Source organism: Tachypleus tridentatus, chromosome 10 (genome assembly GCF_004210375.1).
Source record: "Tachypleus tridentatus isolate NWPU-2018 chromosome 10, ASM421037v1, whole genome shotgun sequence".
Lineage (NCBI taxonomy): Eukaryota > Metazoa > Arthropoda > Merostomata > Xiphosura > Limulidae > Tachypleus > Tachypleus tridentatus.
In genome coordinates this window covers 142,498,524-142,520,236 of record NC_134834.1, presented here as the reverse complement: position 1 = coordinate 142,520,236, position 21,713 = coordinate 142,498,524, and the positions used below count along the sequence as shown (strand labels likewise).

At 33.6% G+C, this 21,713-nt stretch overlaps 2 protein-coding genes across 4 annotated transcripts in view; one reads left to right on the top strand and one right to left on the bottom strand.

Moving 5' to 3' along the window:
• LOC143230484 (uncharacterized) overlaps positions 1 to 9,251 on the top strand; it is a 35,933-nt gene extending 26,682 nt beyond the window's left edge. The window contains exons 6-8 of the mRNA XM_076464132.1: positions 3,156 to 3,320; positions 5,601 to 5,707; positions 8,402 to 9,251. Coding sequence (XP_076320247.1) covers positions 3,156 to 3,320; positions 5,601 to 5,707; positions 8,402 to 8,549 — 420 coding nt within the window. The 3' untranslated portion in view covers positions 8,550 to 9,251. The remainder of the gene's footprint in view (positions 1 to 3,155; positions 3,321 to 5,600; positions 5,708 to 8,401) is intronic.
• A 4,591-nt stretch (positions 9,252 to 13,842) lies between these two features.
• Positions 13,843 to 21,713, bottom strand: part of LOC143230483 (solute carrier family 52, riboflavin transporter, member 3-A-like) — a 38,089-nt gene continuing 30,218 nt past the window's right edge. For all 3 annotated transcript variants that reach the window (XM_076464130.1, XM_076464129.1, XM_076464131.1), the window contains exons 5-6: positions 19,262 to 19,492; positions 13,843 to 15,772 (exon numbers count right to left, since the gene is read on the bottom strand). In XM_076464130.1, the coding sequence (XP_076320245.1) occupies positions 15,572 to 15,772; positions 19,262 to 19,492 (432 nt within the window). In that variant the 3' untranslated portion in view covers positions 13,843 to 15,571. The remainder of the gene's footprint in view (positions 15,773 to 19,261; positions 19,493 to 21,713) is intronic.

Here is a 21,713-nt window from a genome sequence, read left to right as displayed (position 1 = left end):
CAGTTTTTAATCTATAGTCTTCGGAACCTTGAGGGCTCCAGTTCGTTGGTATTCTAAAATGGAACGGACGGTTAATTCTATATTTTAATTAACATTTAAGACAATTACCAGATAATTAACACAAAAATAAAAAAATAACTACATTTGAATTAGATTTGTTAAAAAGCTCTCATTATTTTTCTCCAACATTAATTAATAAATTGCTGTAACTTGTATTGTGTTCTGTAGAGATACGCCTATTACAACATAATATTGTTAAAACATAAGCACATTGATATCAGTAACACTGAGTTCTATCTAGGTACTACCGGCTTTGTTCAATACTTGTTCTGTATAATACGTGGACAATCATTTGAGACCGTAGCTTGAAGAAGACTTAACAAATAGACCACTGAAGAGAAAAGGGGCACAAATTAGATTGTCATCACTGTTAAGGGTCAGATCATCTGGTAACACGCCAGGCTCCTGATTGGAAAGTCCAATCCAACATTCGAATTGTGATATTATGCTGAACACTCTGCATTTTCATTTGTGAAATATTATAATTATATAATATTATGATTTTTAACTCTGGACGAGTGAAAGAGAGTGAATTCACGATATCCACCTTCCCTAAAGAGCCCAGATGTAACCGTCATTTTGTAGCAGAAAACAAAACCATAATGTCAAAAAATATGTTTTATTTCATTTTTACTTCATACAGTATAAGTCCGCGGTAGGCAAAGTACAAATATCCCTTTGTGTAGCTTTGTGTTTAAATACGAAAGAGCAAACACTATTCATAAATTTGGATGTAGAGCCGAGTAAAAAAAATAAGAACTGCATTGTAATCACATCAGTCAACACGTCTCAAGGGTTTAAATATTATCATACCTGAACCACAGTTGGAAACACAATGGGGATAGAACACTAGAAGATAAATTTGATTAGGTAGATCTATTTGATGAGGTTTTGAAAATTGCGTTTACGTCACAGAAAATAATATTATAACTGAATACGAAGACCACACTTTTATTCTCTAAAGGTTAAAAGGTTTCGTTTGAAACTTACTCTTTTCGTAAATATTAAGTATGTAATACAGATAATATGGAACAACAGTGTTGTTGTTGTTGATGGGTTTTTGGTTTTTTCAGAATGCAAAATAAAAAATAAGTGATTTAATTTTGACTGTGCCACAGACAGCCTGACTTCATAAAATAAACCAGATATTTTTATTTTTAAGATTATTGTATAAAAAAGTGGAATAAAAAATAATGTCAAATGTTTTGCAATGAACGAAATTATCTTATTTATAAACGAGAATTGCTCAAAGCCTGTTGAGAATTGAAATACTATAAATTTAGCAGATCTAAAAGTGTGTTTAGGATAAAACTTTTTTGAACTTTACTACGTTTAAAAGTGGTTTGGTTTGTTTTGAATTTCGCGCAAAGCTACACGGGAACTATCTGCGCTAGACATCCCTAATTTAGCAGTGTTAGACTAGAGGAAAGACAGCTAGTCAACACCACCCACCGCCAACTCTTAGTCCACTCTTTTACCAACGAATAGTGAGATTGACCGTCACTTATAACGCCCCCACGGCTAAAAGGGCAAGCATGTTTTGCGTGACGGGGATTCAAACCCGCGGTCCAAATGTGTGTTAAAGATGAAACTTTCAAACAATGTGTTGCAAAAGGTGCCTTTTACTTTCAAAATGTTTGTTTGTTTTAAATTTCACGCTAACCGTCCCTAATTTGGCAGTATATTTCTTTGTTTTCTTTGTTGTTTCGCACAAAGCTACTCGAGGGCTATCTGTGCTACCCGTCCCTAATTTAGCAGTGTAAGACTAGAGAGAAGGCAGCTAGTCATCACCACCCACCGCCAACTCTTGGGCTAATCTTTTACCAACGAAAAGTGTGATTGACCGTCACATTCTAACGCACCCACGGCTGGGAGGGTGAGCATGTTTGACGCGATTCGGGCGCGAAACCGCGACCCTCAGATTACGAAGCGCACGCCTTAACGCGCTAGGCCATGCCAGGCCCTTGGCAGTATAAGACTAGAGGGAAGGGAGCTAGTCATCATCACCCACCACCAACTATTCTGCTACTCGTTAACCAACGAATAGTGGGATTGACCGTCACGCTATAATGCTTTCACGGCTAAGAGGGCGAGCATTTTGGCGTGACAGGGATTCGAACACGTGATCCTCAGATTACGATCGCTCTAACCGCCTGGACAGGCCGAGCCTGACATTCAAAGTACGTAAAGGTATTTTGAGCACGAAACTGGATGTTTATCAAATGAAATAAAACTAAATTTAATGTTATTTCTCTCTTACATACCACTGTTCTATCTAACAACAATAAAACGCTAAAATATTTGAAAAGTGTTTTAAAAAAATTGTACATAGATACACAAATTTCAGATTTGGAGAAGTAAATATTTCACTTTTTTATACAATAATCTTAAAAGTAAAAAACCTCTGTTTTATTTTATGAAGTTAGGCTGCCTGTAGCACAGTCGAAATTAACTCACTTAATTTACATTATTTAACCTTGTTAGTCTGCCGTAAAACATTCCTCTAGTCTCTCTTCCAGGGTCCGATTGGACACTACCATAAAAAAATTAATTAAAAATATTTAGCCCAAGAGTTGGCGGTGGGTGGTGATGACCAGCTGCCTTCTCTCTGGTCTTACACTGCTAAATTATGGACGGCTAGCACAGATGGCCCTCGAGTAGCTTTGTGCGAAATTAAAAAAAAACAAAACAAAACATAAAAATATTCAAATCATAATAAGTTATTATTTGGAACTAAAGAATATTAATACTCAAAATCGTTTTTGTTTTATTAATTAACAGAGAACATTGAATATTAAAAGTTGTTTCGTTTTTACCACATAAACTAAATGTAATAATTTAATAATAAACTATCCGAATACTGAAGCTACTGAGAACAACAAATGTGTAAGTGCTTTCATCTGTCGACGCCGATGTTTATAAAATATTTGGTGTCAGTGAAAACCCCGGAATACTAACGAAGTGTTAAAAGTCTTAGGCTTGGAAGCTGTCTTCGAACTAATGTGAACGTGTGCTCACGGTGTATAAATGATTATGTTAAGAAACTGATGTATTTAAACTTACAAATTTTTGTTGTTTGTTTTTTACCAACACAGAAAAGGAAAAATACGCTAGAAATTGCTGAAGATTGCCAAAGAGAGAAATTTGCAGAAACTATTCCAGAAAGAGATTCAAATACTGTTATTCCTCCATGGAAACAACAAATTATTGCTAAAAGAGTCTCTGAGAAGGCCCACAAGGTGTCAGAAGAAGAGATGCAGGTGTGCTGAATAACCCTAATCAAACCTATACGATAAAGTGAAACTTCACTCAGTTTCCAAATGACCCATCTTTGTTGTTTTTTTTTTGTATAATACTTGTTCTCTGCTTTTAGAAGTTTTTAAACTTGGAAACTTTTACTCAAATAATTAATGTACACTTGTTGTCACTAAATCACAAGTTTAGTATTGATATTTCTGTCTTGAACAATATGAAAAATTAAGCGATACCATTAAGTGCAAGTTGTAAACTATTCCTGAGCTTGTTTACTTTCCTTTATCATTACGTTATGTAAATTTCAAACGTATTTTTAATCTCAGCTGTCAAGAATAGAACAAATAATCTTGATTAATCAAGCCTACCACTTTAATAGCAGCATTTTAAGAGATACGACTCTGTTTTATCTCCATATTTCACCCTTTAAGTATTAAGTGATAAATGACACTCACTGTAATGTCATAGGTGAATAATAAGAGACCAAAAGAGATCGAGTGCCAGGTTCAAGGTGTACAATATTGGATTCAAAGGCACTGAGTATCATGTAACTTACATAAATAAAAAGAGGTCAAAGACACTGAATGCCGTGCAATCTAGGTGTGTAATAAGATATGTAATGGTCCTCAGTGCCATTTGTCTAAGTGAATGAAGAGGGGTAGCAAGATCTCAGTGGCATATAATGTAGATGAATGACGAAAGATAAAAAAATCACTAAGTGACTGACCCGGCATGGCCGAGTGGTTAAGGCGTTCGACTCATAATCTGAGGGTCGCAGATTCGAATCCCCATCGTACAAAACATGCTCGCCCTTTCAGCCGTGGGGACGTTGTAATGTGACGGTCAATCCCACTATTCGTTAGTAAAAGAGTAGGCGAAGAGTTGGTGGTGAGTGGTAATGACTAGCTGCCTTTCCTCTAGCCTTACACTGCTAAATTAGGGACGGCTAGCGCAGATAGCCCTCGTGTAGCTTTGCGTGAAATTAAAAAATAAACAAACAAACACTAAGTGCCATGGATATGAAAGTTTTAATTTCAAAATGTGAACAAAATATTATAACACGTTTTTCATTTGCTTACGATGTGATCATTGTCAAGGTTATCAAATATTTAGTAATAATAATAATAATACTAATAATGTAACTTTTAGTCACTAATTACGAGGCCTGGCATGGTCAGGTAGTTAGGTCGCTCGACTCGTAATCTGAGGGTTACGGGTTCATATCTCCGTCACACCAAACGTGCTCGCCCTTTCAGTTGTGGGGGCGTTATAAAGTGACGGTCAATCCCACTATTCGTTGGTAAAAAAGTAGCCCAAGAGTTGGCGGTGGATGGTCATGACTATGTGCCTTTCCTCTAGTCTAACACTGCTAAAGTAGGGAACGCTAGCGCAGATAGCCCTCGTGTAGCTTTGCGCGAAATTGAAAACAAACCAAACCTATCGTCAATAGTGCCATCTCTTACTTTAAAATTTCAGATATTTTTATGAAATATGAATTAGGCCCGAAAAGCTGACATAAATCACCAGCCTGTCATTTATTAATTTAAATACACCAAAAGTTATTTATATTAGCAAAAATACTTGCTGTCCGGGCATGTATAACTGCTAGTTTCTGCAGAAGGCTTATTGGATTTGAGGCCTTTTTTAAAATTTTCTGACAGTTCTATAATAGTTCTCATTTTTAACATTTAACAATATTCACCATTCATGAGAGAAAAGAATTGTATTGAAGTTTTAGTTTGAAACTTAGCTGTCATCACAACAATATATCACAGACTAGATTTTGTTGAAGTATTTCTTTCTAGACGCAGTTATCAATAAATGTCTCTTGCTTTTCTGTTGCAACACTCATGAAATTTTCACTAAAGAAATGCAAATATTTTTTAAAGTTTGTGTTTTGATTGTTTTATACTATAAACTTACCCTTTTTTGTAATTTTATAGGTTAAATGTGAAACTTTTTGTGTGTGGATATTTCAATTATTTTATTTATTGCATAGCTATAAAATTACTGCCTAGTTATACAAATATTGCCCAGTTATGACTGGTGATAATTAGTGCGGTAGTTTGTTAGCTCAGTTTTGGATATACATATAGCAAGCTCCATTGTGGTAAGATTTAAATGGGGAGTTAAAATTGTACATTTACTTTATTTTAAAGAAAATCATGTTTCTGCTTTCTTTAGAAAATTCTGTATTGCTATTTTTATAGATATAAACTAAATTAAAAGTTTATTTTGTAAAATACAAAAAACAGAAATGACATATAAAATTTAATAATTCTGAATAGAAACTTGCAGAAGATCAAAAAATGAATGCCATACCAGAATGGAAACGTCTTCTGATGCAGAAGAGTTCGAAAAGCTCAAATGCGACGTCATCTCGAAATAATAAAAGGTAAATCTAGATCAAATAGGCTTATAATCAATGATGGAATTAAACTGTAATGAGCTTGACAAAAACTAATACTTGTGTCTGGTTTAATACAATAAAAGAAAGTAAACGTAAATCAACATCTAGCTTAAGAAGTGATTTCGGTAAAATTATTTTATTTATTGTGTATACGATCTAGTTGTACAAAAGTTACTCAGCACGTAGGAAGCGAGTTAGTCCTGTGTAAGAGTTCCGGATTTCGGAGGCAATAAGGGTAGCTCGAATTAGTGTGGTACAACAAAATGTACTACGACGTTTAACAGTGCGTGCGTTATTAGAGTGACAGTGGATGAAAGGTAATAACGTGTTACTGGTCAATATTTAAAAATTAGGGACAGTGGCTGATGGCCTTAGTAGCTTGGCCATAAGTATTTAAATAATTGTTTGTACTTTTAATTTTCTTAAACAAGTTACCACTTCGAGAGATCCACATTTTACAGGACAATTATATTATAGATAGCCTAACAAGTTTACTGGAACAGTATATTAAACAAGAAAATGTTCCTAAAGAAGATTAATGTTATAAAGACAGTAACCATTTACAAAAAGAAACATTTTGAAACACCTTGTTACCGCCTGGAAATCCTTAAAAAACAACATCATTGCAATATTAGAACTAAATAGTATTTTCCCAAGAACAGAAGTTTCCAAAACTGAAAAATATAATAATTTCCCATTTCTACAAAACTACTTTATGTATAAGAAGTCTATCAATCATTGTCGCATTTATGTTCACATTCGTTTGGAAAGTAAGAAAAACACTTTTTTTTTTCGTGGAAAAAAACGCTTTTAATACTGCATCTGTTAGATAAGTCCCTCGCTGATTCAGCGGTAAGTCTACGGATTTACAACGCTAAAATTAGGGATTCGATTTCTCTCGGTGGACTCAGCAGATAGGCTGATGTGGCTTTGGTATAAGAAAACACACACACACTCTTAGATAAGTTTGATAGGCAGCGATAACTGTTTTTCGCAAGTGTCTGCCTTGTCATCGGTTGCTGTAATCAGGTGTTGCACATAGTGATGCAAAAGGCATCAACAGATTGTCTAACTATGGAAAAACAATTATATATATGTTTGAGATTAACGTAATCCATTAATGATAAGAAGAAGTATAGTGATATTTGTGTATATAATATAGTATGCATTGAAATTAGGGGCAATAGTTTTGTTTTAAATTTATAATATCTTATTTTGATATTCTATAGATAATTCGTTTTTGTTATTTGCAACTATGTAATAAAAATGCATATAAGAATAACGTTTTTGGACAACATGGGACTTATTGGTCCACTTAGGCTGTTCCATCCTCTAAATTAAATTAGAATAATTAAAAATATAAGTAAAAAAATCTTAAAACCAACTATTATTCATATACTATATTTTTCTTAATTTATATTCGAGTTTCCTAGTCCTAAAATTTTCACTGTTAATTATTAAAAAAAACAAATAAACACTGTCAGTTCCTTTTATAATATTAAATACTTGAATAATATCCCTTCTAACTCTTATTTTTTGCTAGAGAAAACAATTTAAGAGATTTTAGCTTCTCCCTATATGACATTCTCTCCACCCTAGGCACCATTCAAGTAACTCTTCTCTTAGCCCCTTCCAACAATTCAATGTCCTTCCTAGGGTATGAAGCCCAAGATTGAACACAATATTCCAAATGTGATCTAACCGGTGACCCGTGCTCTGCCATTGGTAACAACACACTACTTGAATGGCTTTAGATAGTGGTCAACTACTACACCAAGATTACTGTCCTTCATAACAAGTTAAGGTTATTTCAATTCAAATTGTATTTATAATTCCAATTATGAAAACCCACATGAATTATCTAGCATTTATTACAATTGAAACCCATATGCCATTTATTTGCCCAACTCACTAAATGATCTAAATTCTTTCATAAATTAGCAGCATCCTCTTTACAGCCAGCAACACTAAAGAACTTGATATCATCTGCAACTTTAAGTAATTTATTAATTATTCTTTAAAAACAAAACGGTACAATATTTCATTTTGACGAAGTTTCTTGGGCCACGAAAGTTAAGCTGAATCGCCACTGGAATTTTTACGACCTGTACTTCTTACTTATGTTATAACATAACCTTTAACTTGAAAAAAAATTGCTTTGTGAAGAAATATAGTAACCAACATTTTTTATTGTCTTTCAAAATCTGTAGTGCGTACTGGAGGGATTCACATATTTTGATAAAAATAATAAAAAAACAACCGTTGCATCTCAGGTAGAAATAGTTTGTATATTATGTATGTTAACCCTAAAGAAGCCACGTAGGCGAAACGTTGGTTTGAATATAAAAAAATATATTCTTTATATTTATCTAGAATGCAAAGGACGTTTTTTTATTAACTTTTAGTAGCGAAGATGTCAGAACATGCTACTACTAATGCTTTTATAATAATTGTTTATATATAAAAATAAATTAATATCACGTGTGAAATTTCAAAATTCATCTGACCACTTCCTTCAAATCCTTCAAAGGACTCCTTCATTTGCCGGGAAACTATAGTTGTCAGTATAGATGAAATCTGGTCGCAAACTAGATTTAGAGTTTCTAATTTCATTTACGTCGAGAGCAACTTGTAATGTTTATGTTAGCTAGTAAAATCACATTAATTTATCTTTTCTAGCCAACACAAGCCTCTGGTAAACGTTAGAGCAGCAAAGGATAGCGTTGATTATGGAAAACAAGCTAATTGTGTTGAAACTGAAGGAGACAGAGCACCTAATCGAAACTTTGACGATTTCAAGAAGACAAACAGGACTGGTTCTCTGTGATTCGGAAACAAAACTTGAGGAAAAAGAAGACAAACAGGACTGGTTCTCTGTGATTCGGAAACAAAACATGAGGGAAAAGAAGACAAACAGGAGTGGTTCTCTGTGATTCGGAAACAAAACATGAGGGAAAAGAAGTTGCTTGATTACCAGAAAATTAGGGACAAAGTATTCTGAAGTTAGAGGTCTACGCTAATAGAAATAGGAATATTAAATGCACACGTGAAACCTCAACATGAAGTAGTTATTTGATAATCAGTTAATTATGCAAAATATATAATAATCTATTTGTTCAACACTTACGTATGTGAGCCGTGTGTGTATCTTATATATGAATCTATGAGTTTTATCTTAGTGACTATGAGTGCTATGATGCTACAACAATATTTGTTTTATACAATAATACCTGAGACACGCGCTTTATATAAATATATATATAAACAATTAAATGATATGATTACTATGTAATGAGATTTTGATGATTAACATCCCATAATAAAGTTATTATGAAAGTGTGCTTATACAGGTTCCAAATGAGTAACTTTGTAGTACGGCGGATATTTGACGTTCTTGTGTTTTTGTCTGTTACAATAAAGTACGGCGGATAACTAGCGATCTTGTATTTGTGTGTTTGCCATAAAAAAAAAGAAGAAATGTTTGTTTGGCAATTCATTGATGAAATAAAATTTGTGATAATTTTCGAAATTATTGTTATGTGTCTTTAGCTCAGTTCTTTTAAATATTTTCTTTGTTTACTATTAAACACAAAGCTACACAATGGGTTATCTGCATTATGTCTTCCACTGGTAGCGAAACCCTCTCCTTTCAGCATCGGGATTCAGGTCTCTGTAGCGTTTGAAGGATCAAACAGAATCGAGAGTTCTTTTGTGCTGTGTTTTATACATACTGTAAAATGCTACTTAAAACTTTAAGTAAACGTGGATAGAAGATTTATTATTTAGCACTGTTTGTACTTCCTTCATCCAGCAAATGTCCACGAGTGTCATACATAGAATTTAGAGTTTCTCTTAACACATCGGTTTATTTGGTAAACACACAAACAGTTTGTTGGTAATTTCACACATTTCAAGAGTGTATTTGATATAAGAAACTCTTCAAATACACAGTTTATATTAACTCAAGTACACTACAGATGCTGGCAATGGGTTGTTTTCTTATTTTATGTAAGTAAGGTACTCATAATACTTGTTATATTGTTCAGAAATATTAGAGTGAGGTGTTTCTTGGCTATTTGTGTTAATAATGTAATATTCTTTGTTATATATGTAAAAACGGCTGGTATGGATAGAGAAAGCACTACGTAGAGGATCGAACAACGTTTCGACCTTCTTCGGTGAACCTGACGATGATCTGTATTCGCAGCGATCTCGCTTTCCTGGCGTTATTTACGCTATTGATATCTTGATATCTTTAAACAACTGATATGTATAGTTTTCCAAATAAACTTTTGTTGCGTGTCAGCCGATCTGGGAGACAGAATAGTTCTGGTAAGAGTTCGAACTATTATAACCCTCCCATTCTTGTGGTAAGCAACGTATGTTATAAGCATATCACAACTCTGTTTATCTGAATGAGCAAGACGTTTTCGAAGTACTATAGAGTAAATAAATATGACATATGTAACCTCATGAACATTGTACTTGTTTGAAAAATCCTTCCAAACTGTGATACCTTCCACATAAGATAAGATTATGTTCAGCACGTGAATCGTATCTCGTTTATTTTGTTATAGTTCAACTATGTGTATTTATGTTTAAAAAAACAGTTATTAGATTATGCCAGTGGTTCAAGTGAGGGACAATCAGATGTTTTTGGAAGCTGAGAAACAAGTGGCTGGATGATTTATTTGTGGAATTCTTGAAGTTGAAATAGGAAAGAGAGTTTAATTGGTTTCTGTATAAATCTAGATTGAGTTAAAACGTATAAGTCTTAAATAACTTTTCTAATTTTTATAATTTATAAACTAAATTTGTTTTTTGTGACTCTGTTTTCCGTCTATTCGCCCGTCCTGAAGCAAACTGGAGAAAAAAGGGGGAGTAGGATGTTCTGTGTATTAATAGGGAACTGTTAAAGTAGGTGTGCAGTTTAAACTCTACTGAAATTGTTTCGGGCACTTCTAAAAGGAGTAAGGTATTTGTTTGTTTGTTTGTTTCTGAATTTTGCGCAAAGCTACACGAGGGCTATCTGCGCTAGCCGTCTCTAATTTAGCAGTGTAAGACTAGAGGAAAGGCAGCTAGTTATCCCTACCTACCCGAAGACCATATACAACGAGCATATTTTGTGAAGAGGAACCAAAATTGAAACTTTCAAATTGCGAGTAAACGCCCTAAACACCAAGTAATGCCTTGGCCCTGTATGACTAGGTGGTTAAGGAACTGCACTCGTAATCCAAGGATGGCGGGTTCGAATTCCTGTCGCACCAAACATGTTCGCCCTTTCAGCCGTGGGGGCGTTATAATGTGACGGTCAATCTCACTATTCTTTGGTAAAAGAGTAGCCCAAAAGTTGGCGGTGGATGGTGATGTCTAGCTGCCTTCCCTTTAGCCTTACACTGCTAAATTAGGAACAGTTAGCGCAGATAGCCCTCGTGTAGCTTTGCGCGGCATTAAAAAAACGCAAACAACTGTTATCCTGATAATGCACCCTTAACTTAAAAGGCACGTAGAATATTTTGTGGTATTGTACCTATTCGAGTAAATATCGACATTTCTGAAACCAGTAGCTCTGCCTCAGAACTAAATTGCGTCCGTGTTTTTAGTTATCTCAATTGCTGATTGTATCAGACAAGTTTTGGGTATATCGAACTTTGTATGATTCTTTTAAACAATTTATAATGATACCAAACACTATATGGTTCTAACAAACAATGTATGGTTCTATCAAACAATGTATAGTGATACCAAACAATGTATGATGATGCCAAATAAGGTATGGTTATATCAAACAATAAATAGGGATACCAAACAACATGTAGTTATACCAAATAAGGTATGGTATTAACAAATGCTTCTTCGTACTCTCAGACATTTCTTTGTTGTATCAAATAATTATTAGTAAATCAGAAATTTCGTATTGGCATAATTAACTGTGATATAACAATAATTTTTTGTTTAATCAGTGAATTCTTGGTTATATCAGAAAATTAATTGTGATATCACAATAATTATTTGTTATATCTGTGAATTCTTGATTATATCAGACAATTTATTTTGAAAATCATGCAAGCTACAGATTCTTTTTGTTCCATATTCCTTTTAATTTGGTTATTTCAGATTCATAATTAGAGGAGTTACTGTAAATTAGGAGTAATGTAGAGGAAAAACATGTACAACTTAACTGATATTTATCGCAAATCTTAAGCCTACTGATCTTCAATGCTTCACTAACTTTTAGCGTTTAGCCAGTAATTTGTTGCTTTTCATACCTTGTTATATGAAATAATAAATGAAACATTTTAACCAAACAATTATCTGAATCCTTCCTCAAGAAAACAATCATAGACACAAACGTAACCCTTTCTTGTGTATCAAGTTCTTCCACAGAAGATAAAAAAATCCAACAATACTAACTAATGTTACACAAACCTTTGTTCCAGGTGCAAGATCAGAATTTTGCATAAACATGATATCGCATCGTTGAAAAGCCAAAGAGTTAAATTTAAAGCCCTCTACAAAACAAAGCACAAAGATATTACCATGTAATTGTTCTAAAACAGCCAGCATGAAGGTTAATTTAGTTGAAGAACAGTAAACGTGTTTTTACTGTGTGTCACCAGGATACCTGCCCTGTTTCCAGACTATTAGGCAGACGGTTCTCAGATGAGAACCATCCTTCCCATCAGTTGAAAACAATTTGTATGTCTTTAGCTGTGTCCTATTCCTTTATGACAACGATAAGTCTACTGGTTTACAATGCTTAAACAAACAGAGCTATGTACTACAAAGTCAGTTATGTATATATCTAGTGTAGGCCAACTAAAAACAAGTAATGACAATGAAGCCAGTACATTGGCATTTGCCAAAATTGGTCAGTGATTTGAACACAGTTGTTGATTGGTTGCCGTCATTTCATAATACTCTTATACTATTTACCTTATATGTTGTTTACGCTTACAACTGTTATTATGGTAAGGCATTTTTGTAATTTTTATTACAAATGTTTCATTTGTTGTTGTCTCCACCTTTTCAATTAACATTTCTGGAGTATGGTGCATATTAATTAAAGCTCCGAAGACAGGAACTTGGCATTGAATGACATCGAAGTTATTATCAAAGAATAGGACAACAACCTTCAATCCATACCATTAATAAACATTTTTTATAACTCTTCATGTCTGAATTATTTGCCTCTCAATGTACTTCTAAATAACCTGTAATAGTACCTAAGTCAGACTGATAAATCCTAGCTTTGAGCGTAAAAGTAAGATCGTTGGTTACGGGTATTGAACCGATGGTCCTCGGATTGCGAGACAAACGTTCTAATCACCACATCATGTTAGGCCTCGCTCCTCCTCAACCTGATTTCCCTAGTACTGATATACAATAAATAAGGTTTCATGAAACTCTTATACTTTTCTTGTTTAAGATTCTCACTGATATAGTGAAAATAGTGTTCTAATAATAATTATCATTTTTTATTTTGAGGTAGTAACACACCTGTTACATATTAACGAATCATCTTTCTCAGTTTAAGCATTTTCACACATAAGTCGTAACAGAGGTTAATAATGTTTGGTCTTATTATCCAAGAATGCTGTCAGCTAGCGTAGCTCTGATTTTCTTGTTTCCTTAACACGTCATTCTATTTATTATTTTTGTTGTTTTGTTTCCTGTGGCATCATGTACAACTATGAAATGCATCTATGGTGTAACTGTAGTTTCTACGTGGTTCATGAACTTTTAAATCACAACCTAAATCTTTTTTTCATTTTCTTTTTCTCTTGTTTCATTACTTTCGTTTCTGTTATTTTATTTAGTGATAATTGCGGCATCTTTTGTTGACAAATGATAGTTTACCTACATGAAGTTTTTTATTACATATTACTTACCTAATATTTACCTGACAACAACATAAAGGTTAAAATATACAAAAAGTAGAGACGGAATTTTAGTCAGCGTTAATTTGATAAGCTCAAAGGTTTCCCGTTGAAATTACTGGTGCTTTATGAACAATGCAACAAACGCTAAACTATTCAATTGTATATTGGCAACAGAAATAACTGCAAGTGGTTTTATACCTTCATTGTACAATTTAACTCATAAATGTTTACCTCTAATAAATAAGTAAAATCAGGTTTTATTTTTTTCAATGAGTTTTTACATTTTTATCACAAGTAGTAAAATTTTTGTAGCTCTGTTTAGGCTTAACACAGCAGTATTTCAAAGTAAAATCACATATTATTTTCTACATTGAGTTTTTTATTGGTTCTAATAAGTAGTAGGAGTTTTTTGTTGCTCTTTTTCAGGTTTACAACAACAATATCCAACTTATGAAAAACTGCGTTAGGAAGATTTGAGAAAAAGATACAGTAAAGACAAAATTAAAATTATTGGTAATAGAGGCACCTTTTCTTAACAAAACGGTTGAGTTTCATTGCTTGAAAAAAGTTAATAAACAAACAACTTACGAATTAAATAAATTCAAATTATTATTTTCAAATAAAAAATCTCCATTGCTAAATATATTTTACTCTTTCAAACTTAATTTGCATTATAAGATATTTTTGTTTGGTTTTTGTAAAGAGCAAAACTATGCATCTAGCTGCTGTGTTATGTCTAACTCGGGTATCGAAACACGCTTTTAAGCGTTGATACATCAGAACATAGTATAGAAGTTTTCTTAATTTATTGATATTATCACTGAAAAGAAATTCAGTTTTAAGTGTTCTTCAGCTCAGCTGGAGAATAATATTTTACAAAAGAGAAAAGTGTATATATACCATAACAAAACATAAATACGATTCATATTTAACTTATTCTAATCCATAAAATCAATCTCTATTTTCATTATAATTCGAAGCAACGTATCATTCGATAACATACAAAAACATGTTAATTCGTCGTTCATTTCTAAACCGTATTCTAGAGAATAGGCTGTTATATAAAAACCTTAGATATTTCAAAGAGTTTGTTGCTTTTATAAGGCAGACGACTCTACTAATATTCAAGATAATCATAAATATCCCAAAGAAAGACACTTGCGTGGGATTTTTACATGTTAACGAAATAGACAGAATAGTACAATACCAAATATAAGAGAAAAAAGACATGTTTAACGAAATAAATAAAAGCAAACGTTTAATTATCGCTATTGTGGAAGATCAGTACGTAGAATAAGTTACAACGGATTTGATGTTTTTGTTTACTATACATGGTGTACAGCATGTCCCACTTCTAATAACGGACAGTGTCTCAGTTTCTGTTAATTCACACATACAGCCCGGCATGTCTAGGTGGGTTAAGGCGTTCGATTCTTACTCCGAAGGTCGCGGGTTCGAACCACGTTACATCAAACGTGCTCGCCCTTTCAGTGGTGGGGATATTATAATGTTATGATCAATCCCACTATTCATTGGTAAAAGAGTAGCCCAAGATTTGGCGGTGGTTGGTGATGACTAGCTGCCTTTCCTCTAGTCTTACACTGGTAAATTAGGGACAGCTAGCGCAGATAGCCATGATATAGCTTTGCTCGAAATTAAAAAAAAGAAAGAAAACAAACTCACACATAGAATGTATCTCAAAAGGAGTTCCATATTCCAGTCAAATGCATTCCATAAAAAAAAAATAATTTAAAAACGTGTTTTAAAGTTCAGGCCTATTTTCTGTTATCTTAGTAATGTGTGTTTTTCAGGATAATGGTGTGTCATTGCTATGATTCTACTCCGATAACTGATGTCTAGTTACACCTCATGATAGACATGTCAGATGCAACTTAATATTTTATAAACAACATAATTGAGTGAAACGCCTGAATAATACTCTTAATAGTTGTTAGTGTGCCTGTAACTATGTACACGGTAAATAAGATTGAAAAATATCTCCATAATTAACTAGAAAAAACATTAAAATGGCGCCTAAAGATGATCCGATTTGAGTGCAAACTCCACACAAAAATAATGCCTTTTGTCCACCTTGTGCTCGCAAATTTCCCGCAATGCAGGCTTTAACATAGGACATGGTACCGACAAATAGAATCCAAATAAGAACCTGTAAAAGAAACGTTGAAAAATCTTTATCTGAGTTAATGAAAATGAACAAGAACTATGATGTTTAAAACATATAATTCGCAGAGATATTCATTAAAGTGTCATTAAAAATAAAATTATAGACAATAAGATCATATTTACAATATTATCAATATATATATCGCCCCCCTGTTTCACATTGGCAGGTGTGAAGGCTTATAAAACGAAAAATTGAGTTTCTATATTCTTGATGGAAATAACACAGATAGCCCATTATATAGCTGTCTACTTAAATATAAAACATAAACAGTTTTCGTAAGTTTAACGTGTTAAAATGATGAAAGACTGAGGAAAAATGTTATTTCAGTATTTGCATCAATCATATTGCTTGTATTTCGAAACGAATAATTCCAAATGAGAAAAGAACAGACTAGAAAAAAAAAAAAAGACGAGAGAGTCAGAGACAACTGCTTTGGCCTCTGTATGAAACGATTTTAAAATATTGTAGTTCAGGAGTTGTAGTAGCTACATGTGCATTGTGCGCCTTAAATAACATTTCATTATTGTTTTCGATAATTTCAACGTTACAAAATAACGAAATGGTAAGTCTTTTACATTCAATGACCGAATGTAACACACACACACATATATATATATATACACTACATGGCCAAAAGTATGTGAACACCCCTTCTAATTAGTGAGTTCGGCTATTTCAGCCACACCCTTTGCTAACAGGTGCATAAAATCAGGCATACAGCCATGCTATCTCTATAGACATACATTGGCAGTAAAATGGGTCGTACTGAAGAGCTAAATGACTTTCAACGTGGCATTGTCATAGGATACCACCTATTCAACGAATCAGTTCATCAAGTTTTTCTGCTCTGCCAAAGATGCCTCGGTCAACTGTAAGTGCTGTTATTGGGAATTGGAATCGTCGAGCAGCAACAACAGCTCAGCCACGAAGCGGTAGGCCACACAAGCTCACAGAACGGAACCGCCGAATGCGGAAGCGCATAGCACGTAAAAATCGGCTGTCCATGATTGCAACACTCATTACCAAGTTCCAAACTGCCTGTAGAAGCAATGTCAGCACAAGAACTGTTCGTCAAAAGCTTCATGAAATGGGTTTCCGTGGCCCAGCAGCTGCACACAAGCCTAAAATCACTATGCGCAATGCCACTCTGGCTGGAGTGGTATAAAGCACACTACCGTTGGACTCTGGAGCAGTGGAAATGCATTCTCTGGAGTGATGAATCACGCTTCACTATCTGGCAGTCTGACTGACGAATCTGATTTTGACGTATGTCGGAAGAACGCTACTTGCCTGAATGCATAGTACCAACTGTAAAATTTTATGAAGAAGGAATAATGGCCTGGGGCTATTTTTCATGATTTGGGCTAAGCTCTTTAGTTTAAGTGAAGGGAAATCTTAATGCTACAGCATACAATGACATTCTAGAGAATTGTGTGCTTTCAACTTTGTGGCAACAGTTTGGGAAAGGCTCTTTTTTGTTTTAGCATGGCTGGGGAAGGTTCTTTCTGTTTCAGCAGGACAATGCCCCCGTGCACAAAGCGAGATCCATAAAGACATGGTTTGCCGAGGTTAGTGTGAAATAACTTGTCTGGCCTGCAGAGAGCCCTGACCTTAACCCCATCGAACACTTTTGGGATGAATTGCAATGCCGACTGCGAGTCAGGCCTTCTCGTCCGACCTCAGTTGTGGTCTTGTGGCTGAATAGGAACGAATTCCCGTGGCCATGTTCCTAAATCTAGTGAAAAGCCTTTCCAGAAGAGTGGAGACTGTTGTTGCAGCAAATAGGGGACCAACTCTATATTTATGCCCATGGTTTTGGAATGAGATGTTCAACAAGCACATATGGGTGTGATGGTCGGGTTCCAAATACATTTGGTTATGTAGTGTATATACTAAAGTTAGTTTATTTGTTTTTAATTTTCAACTGTTATATTGAATAGCGTAAACTTTACATAGAAGACAGATCTTATAATCTAAGTATATGTTTTAAAGTTACATAGTGTAAACTTTGCATAAAAGATAGATCTTATGACCTACACATATGTATAACAGTGAAATAACGTAAATTTTGCATAGAAGTCAAGTCTTATACCTATTTTTATAATACTTACATAGTATAAACTTTGCATAAAAATAGATCTTATGACCTACATATATGTATAACAGTTAAATAACATAAACTTTGCATAGAAGACAAGTCTTATACGTATTTTTATAGTAGGTACATAGTGTAATCACAGCTTTAGAGTGCTAAACTCTTTTTTTTTTTTTTTGCGTCGGTGGAACGTCACAACATTTACAGTCTTGATAAATCAATCATTAGGTCACGCCCTCTATAAATAATTACTGTTAAAATGACCAAGTAAACTTCAATAATTCCACAGCTAATTAAAATACTATATAAGAGATTATTAAAAATCTTAGTTAATATTAACTACAGATAATTATGGTTCAAAAGTAGTCTTAATTATCAGAAACATACATAACTAGTACTAAAATTCAATTGTTTTGTTTTGTTTGTTGTCAAGCGTAAAGCTACCTTATATGTTGTCTACTCTGTTCACTGCGGGTAATACAGCTTCGAATTTTACTGTTATAAGTCCGTAAACTTGTCACTGATGCTTCGAAGACAAAACATTAGTTATTAATACTGAAATGCAATGATGGAAAGTAGAGAAATATAAATAATGTTCAAATACAATAGCAAAAGTCATTAACACTATAGAAATTAGTGTAAATTTAGTGGTGATTATTATTAAAACATAAATATCCAGTAACATAATTTGTTTCCTTCATTTTTTCAGAGCAAGTCTGAACCATCTTAGATCAAAATATGAATCCAAGAGTTAATGTTCTGTGTTCTGTTGTCTCAAAGTCGTAGGGCAATGAGTACATTTTCTAGAATGATGAACAGATCCATTATTTTACGAAAAGAGCCCAAGAGTTGTTACTAGCTGCTCTTTCTTTAATACATGAGTTCGAGATTAGTGGTGACTAACGTCAAATTCAGTAAAGAAATAAGCTTCTAAGTGGACAATCGATGTAAGCAAACTTTTAACGTAAAGCTACACCACTGGCTATCTGACTGGTATCTACTATGGGTACTAACTCTAAATTTTAGCGTTACAAACCCTCAACCTTATTACTAAGCTACTAGAGTAACAAGAAGTAAAGAATATTAAAATGCATAGTGATCGAGTTTAACATTTTGAAATGAAAAGAAAACTTGGATTACAACGTAGTCATAATACTATTAAAACACAAATAACTAGTGTTAAAACAGAGTAGAGAATAATGTTAAAAACAAACAAAAACAGTGTTTACTCATATTACTTTATATTTTATTTCCAATTGTTAATATTTTTGTTACTTCATGGATTACTAGTTGTCGATGCTTGCTTTACAGTTGAGTAAACGGTAGTTTACCGTATTGTTGAAAATAAAGATTAATAAAATGGTATATGCACTTACGATAAAAAAACGACCGATAGTCTCATCCACCAATGGTGGTGTAGGACTCAAGATGGCTGTCATCAGTATGTATCCCGCACAAACTGTTCCAAAGATTGTTAATATTACAATATTTGTCATGCTTCTTAGGGATTTAAACATGGCGATAAAACAGGCACTAGGGTTTGCTATGCTGGACAAGGTTACAGACAAGTGAAAGGCTGCGTTTCCATATGGTAGACATGAGAAAGACTGAAAAACATTAAAAATAAAATATATATTTTTTTAATTTTGTTCTGCTACATGTTGCTTGTTGACTACGTTACTGATACGTATGTTATGACAGTTAAATACCATAATCAGTTCTATAACCAATACACATAGATACAATACAATTTCGTAGATAACAATTTGGCGCTACATAAGTTTGTAGATAACAATTAGATAATACGATAGTTCATATATTACAATATGAGGTACTAGATATTACGCTAAAATTATATAAACGGGAGCTTTTTCGTATATTGCTATTACGTACTATACACATTGCACATACATATATTAATTAGATACCGTAAAACAATTTAAATAACATTCGTGATGACGAATTAACCTGAAGATAACGTAAGAAGGTCTAAACGTTGTTTTGTTCTTTATTTTAATTAAAGTTTTAATACCCATACCAGCTGTCTTGAGTATACATGAATAAAATTTAAGTAACAGTAATATACTATTATATTTAAGATTTTTGTCTGTTATCTTTAGTTACACAACTATTAAAAGATTTAAATAAAGTTTTTAAACACTTAATGGTTGGGTAGTAGATTTATTTGGATACAACGTTTCGTTTTTATAAACAAAACGTACCATCTACATCGTTCAAAATTAAAATAAATCCCAATTACAAGATGCAAACAATCAAACAATACTATCTGAAGTGACGCTGTCTCCGTTTAGTTTAGTTTTATGCAAATAATTTAATATACGTATAAAGGCTTTCTTGATTTCTTATTATGTTAGGTTTTACTTTTCTAATTCTAAACACGAACAGATTTTTTAATTTGGTTTTTGTCTATTCGTAATATTCTTAACATCTTTAAAATTCATCATATTATTTTTTATTCGTTTTTTGTATTGTTCCATAGCAGTATGTCTGCTAATAACTGCGTCTCCATAACTGTGGTGAGCAGATAACTCTGTGCAGCTTTGTATTTAACTTCAAACAAAATTTATGATTTTTTTTACTTGTAAATTAATTAGTGTCTTAAATCTTATTTTTCGAATTTTAATTAATGCATAGTGTCAGTGCAGTTATTATACGACCTTCTAGAGTTCTCATTTTTACTTTTTTTACCCCGTGCGGTAAGCCAGTTTAGATATTTTCCATTGTTTGTCTCCCTTTTTGAAGAAGACCTGGCATGGCCTGATGGCCTTAACTCGTACACTGGCACAAATTCCATTGCAGAACATGCTGGCCTTTTCAGTCGTGGGACGACTTGACTAGCTGTCTTCCTTCTAGTTTATCATCTCTTTAAAATTAGGGAGAGCTATCACAAATAGTCCTTGTGTGGCTTTACGTTAAATTCAACAAACAATTTTTTTGTGAATTTGCAATCTGGAAATTTCTTTTTTTTTTCTTTAAAGTTTCAAGAAACCTCATCAATTTATTCTGTTTTAGAGTTACGTAGGATATAATCAACATGTGTCTATCATAAAAAAGGTTGAAAGATAACGGATTTTATGGAATTTGTATTTCTGCTGATGGAAAATAACTTTGCTAATATTGGAAGGCCCGACATGGCCAGGTGGGTTAAGGCGTGTGACTCGTAATCTGAGGGTCGCGGGCTCGCATCCCGATCGCACCAAACATGCTTGCCCTTTCAGCCGTGGGGGCGTTATAATGTTACGGTCAAGCCCACTATTCGTTGGTAAATGAGTAGCCCAAGAGATGGCGGTGGATGGTAATTACGAGCTGCCTTCCCTCTAGTCTTACACTGCTAAATTAGAACGGCTAGCGCATATAGCCCTTGTGTAGCTTTGCGCGAAATTCAAAACAAAACAAACAAAATACTGGAAACAACATATTTTCTATTCGCAAACTTCCTTTTTATATATTTTGTTCAGTGCAATTTTAATGTCTTATACGACTACTACTTGAGTGTTGCACATTCAGCGTATATCAGATTTTGTTTGTTTATAGTTAAGCGCAAAGCTACACAACTGTCTAGCAATGCTGTTCTCACCACAGGTATCGAAATCTGGTTTCTAACATTAAAACTCCTCAAGTCTGTGATATTTGTGGCTATATATATCAAAGCTTATTATTTTGGTTTAAAGTTAAGCATAAAACTACACAATAGGCTAGCTGTAATCTGCCGAACGAGGGAATCAAAACCTGGATTATTGTATTGCAGTTAAAGCTGTAAATGTTTTTGTTGTTTTTTACATTTACTCACCCATTGTATATGTACAC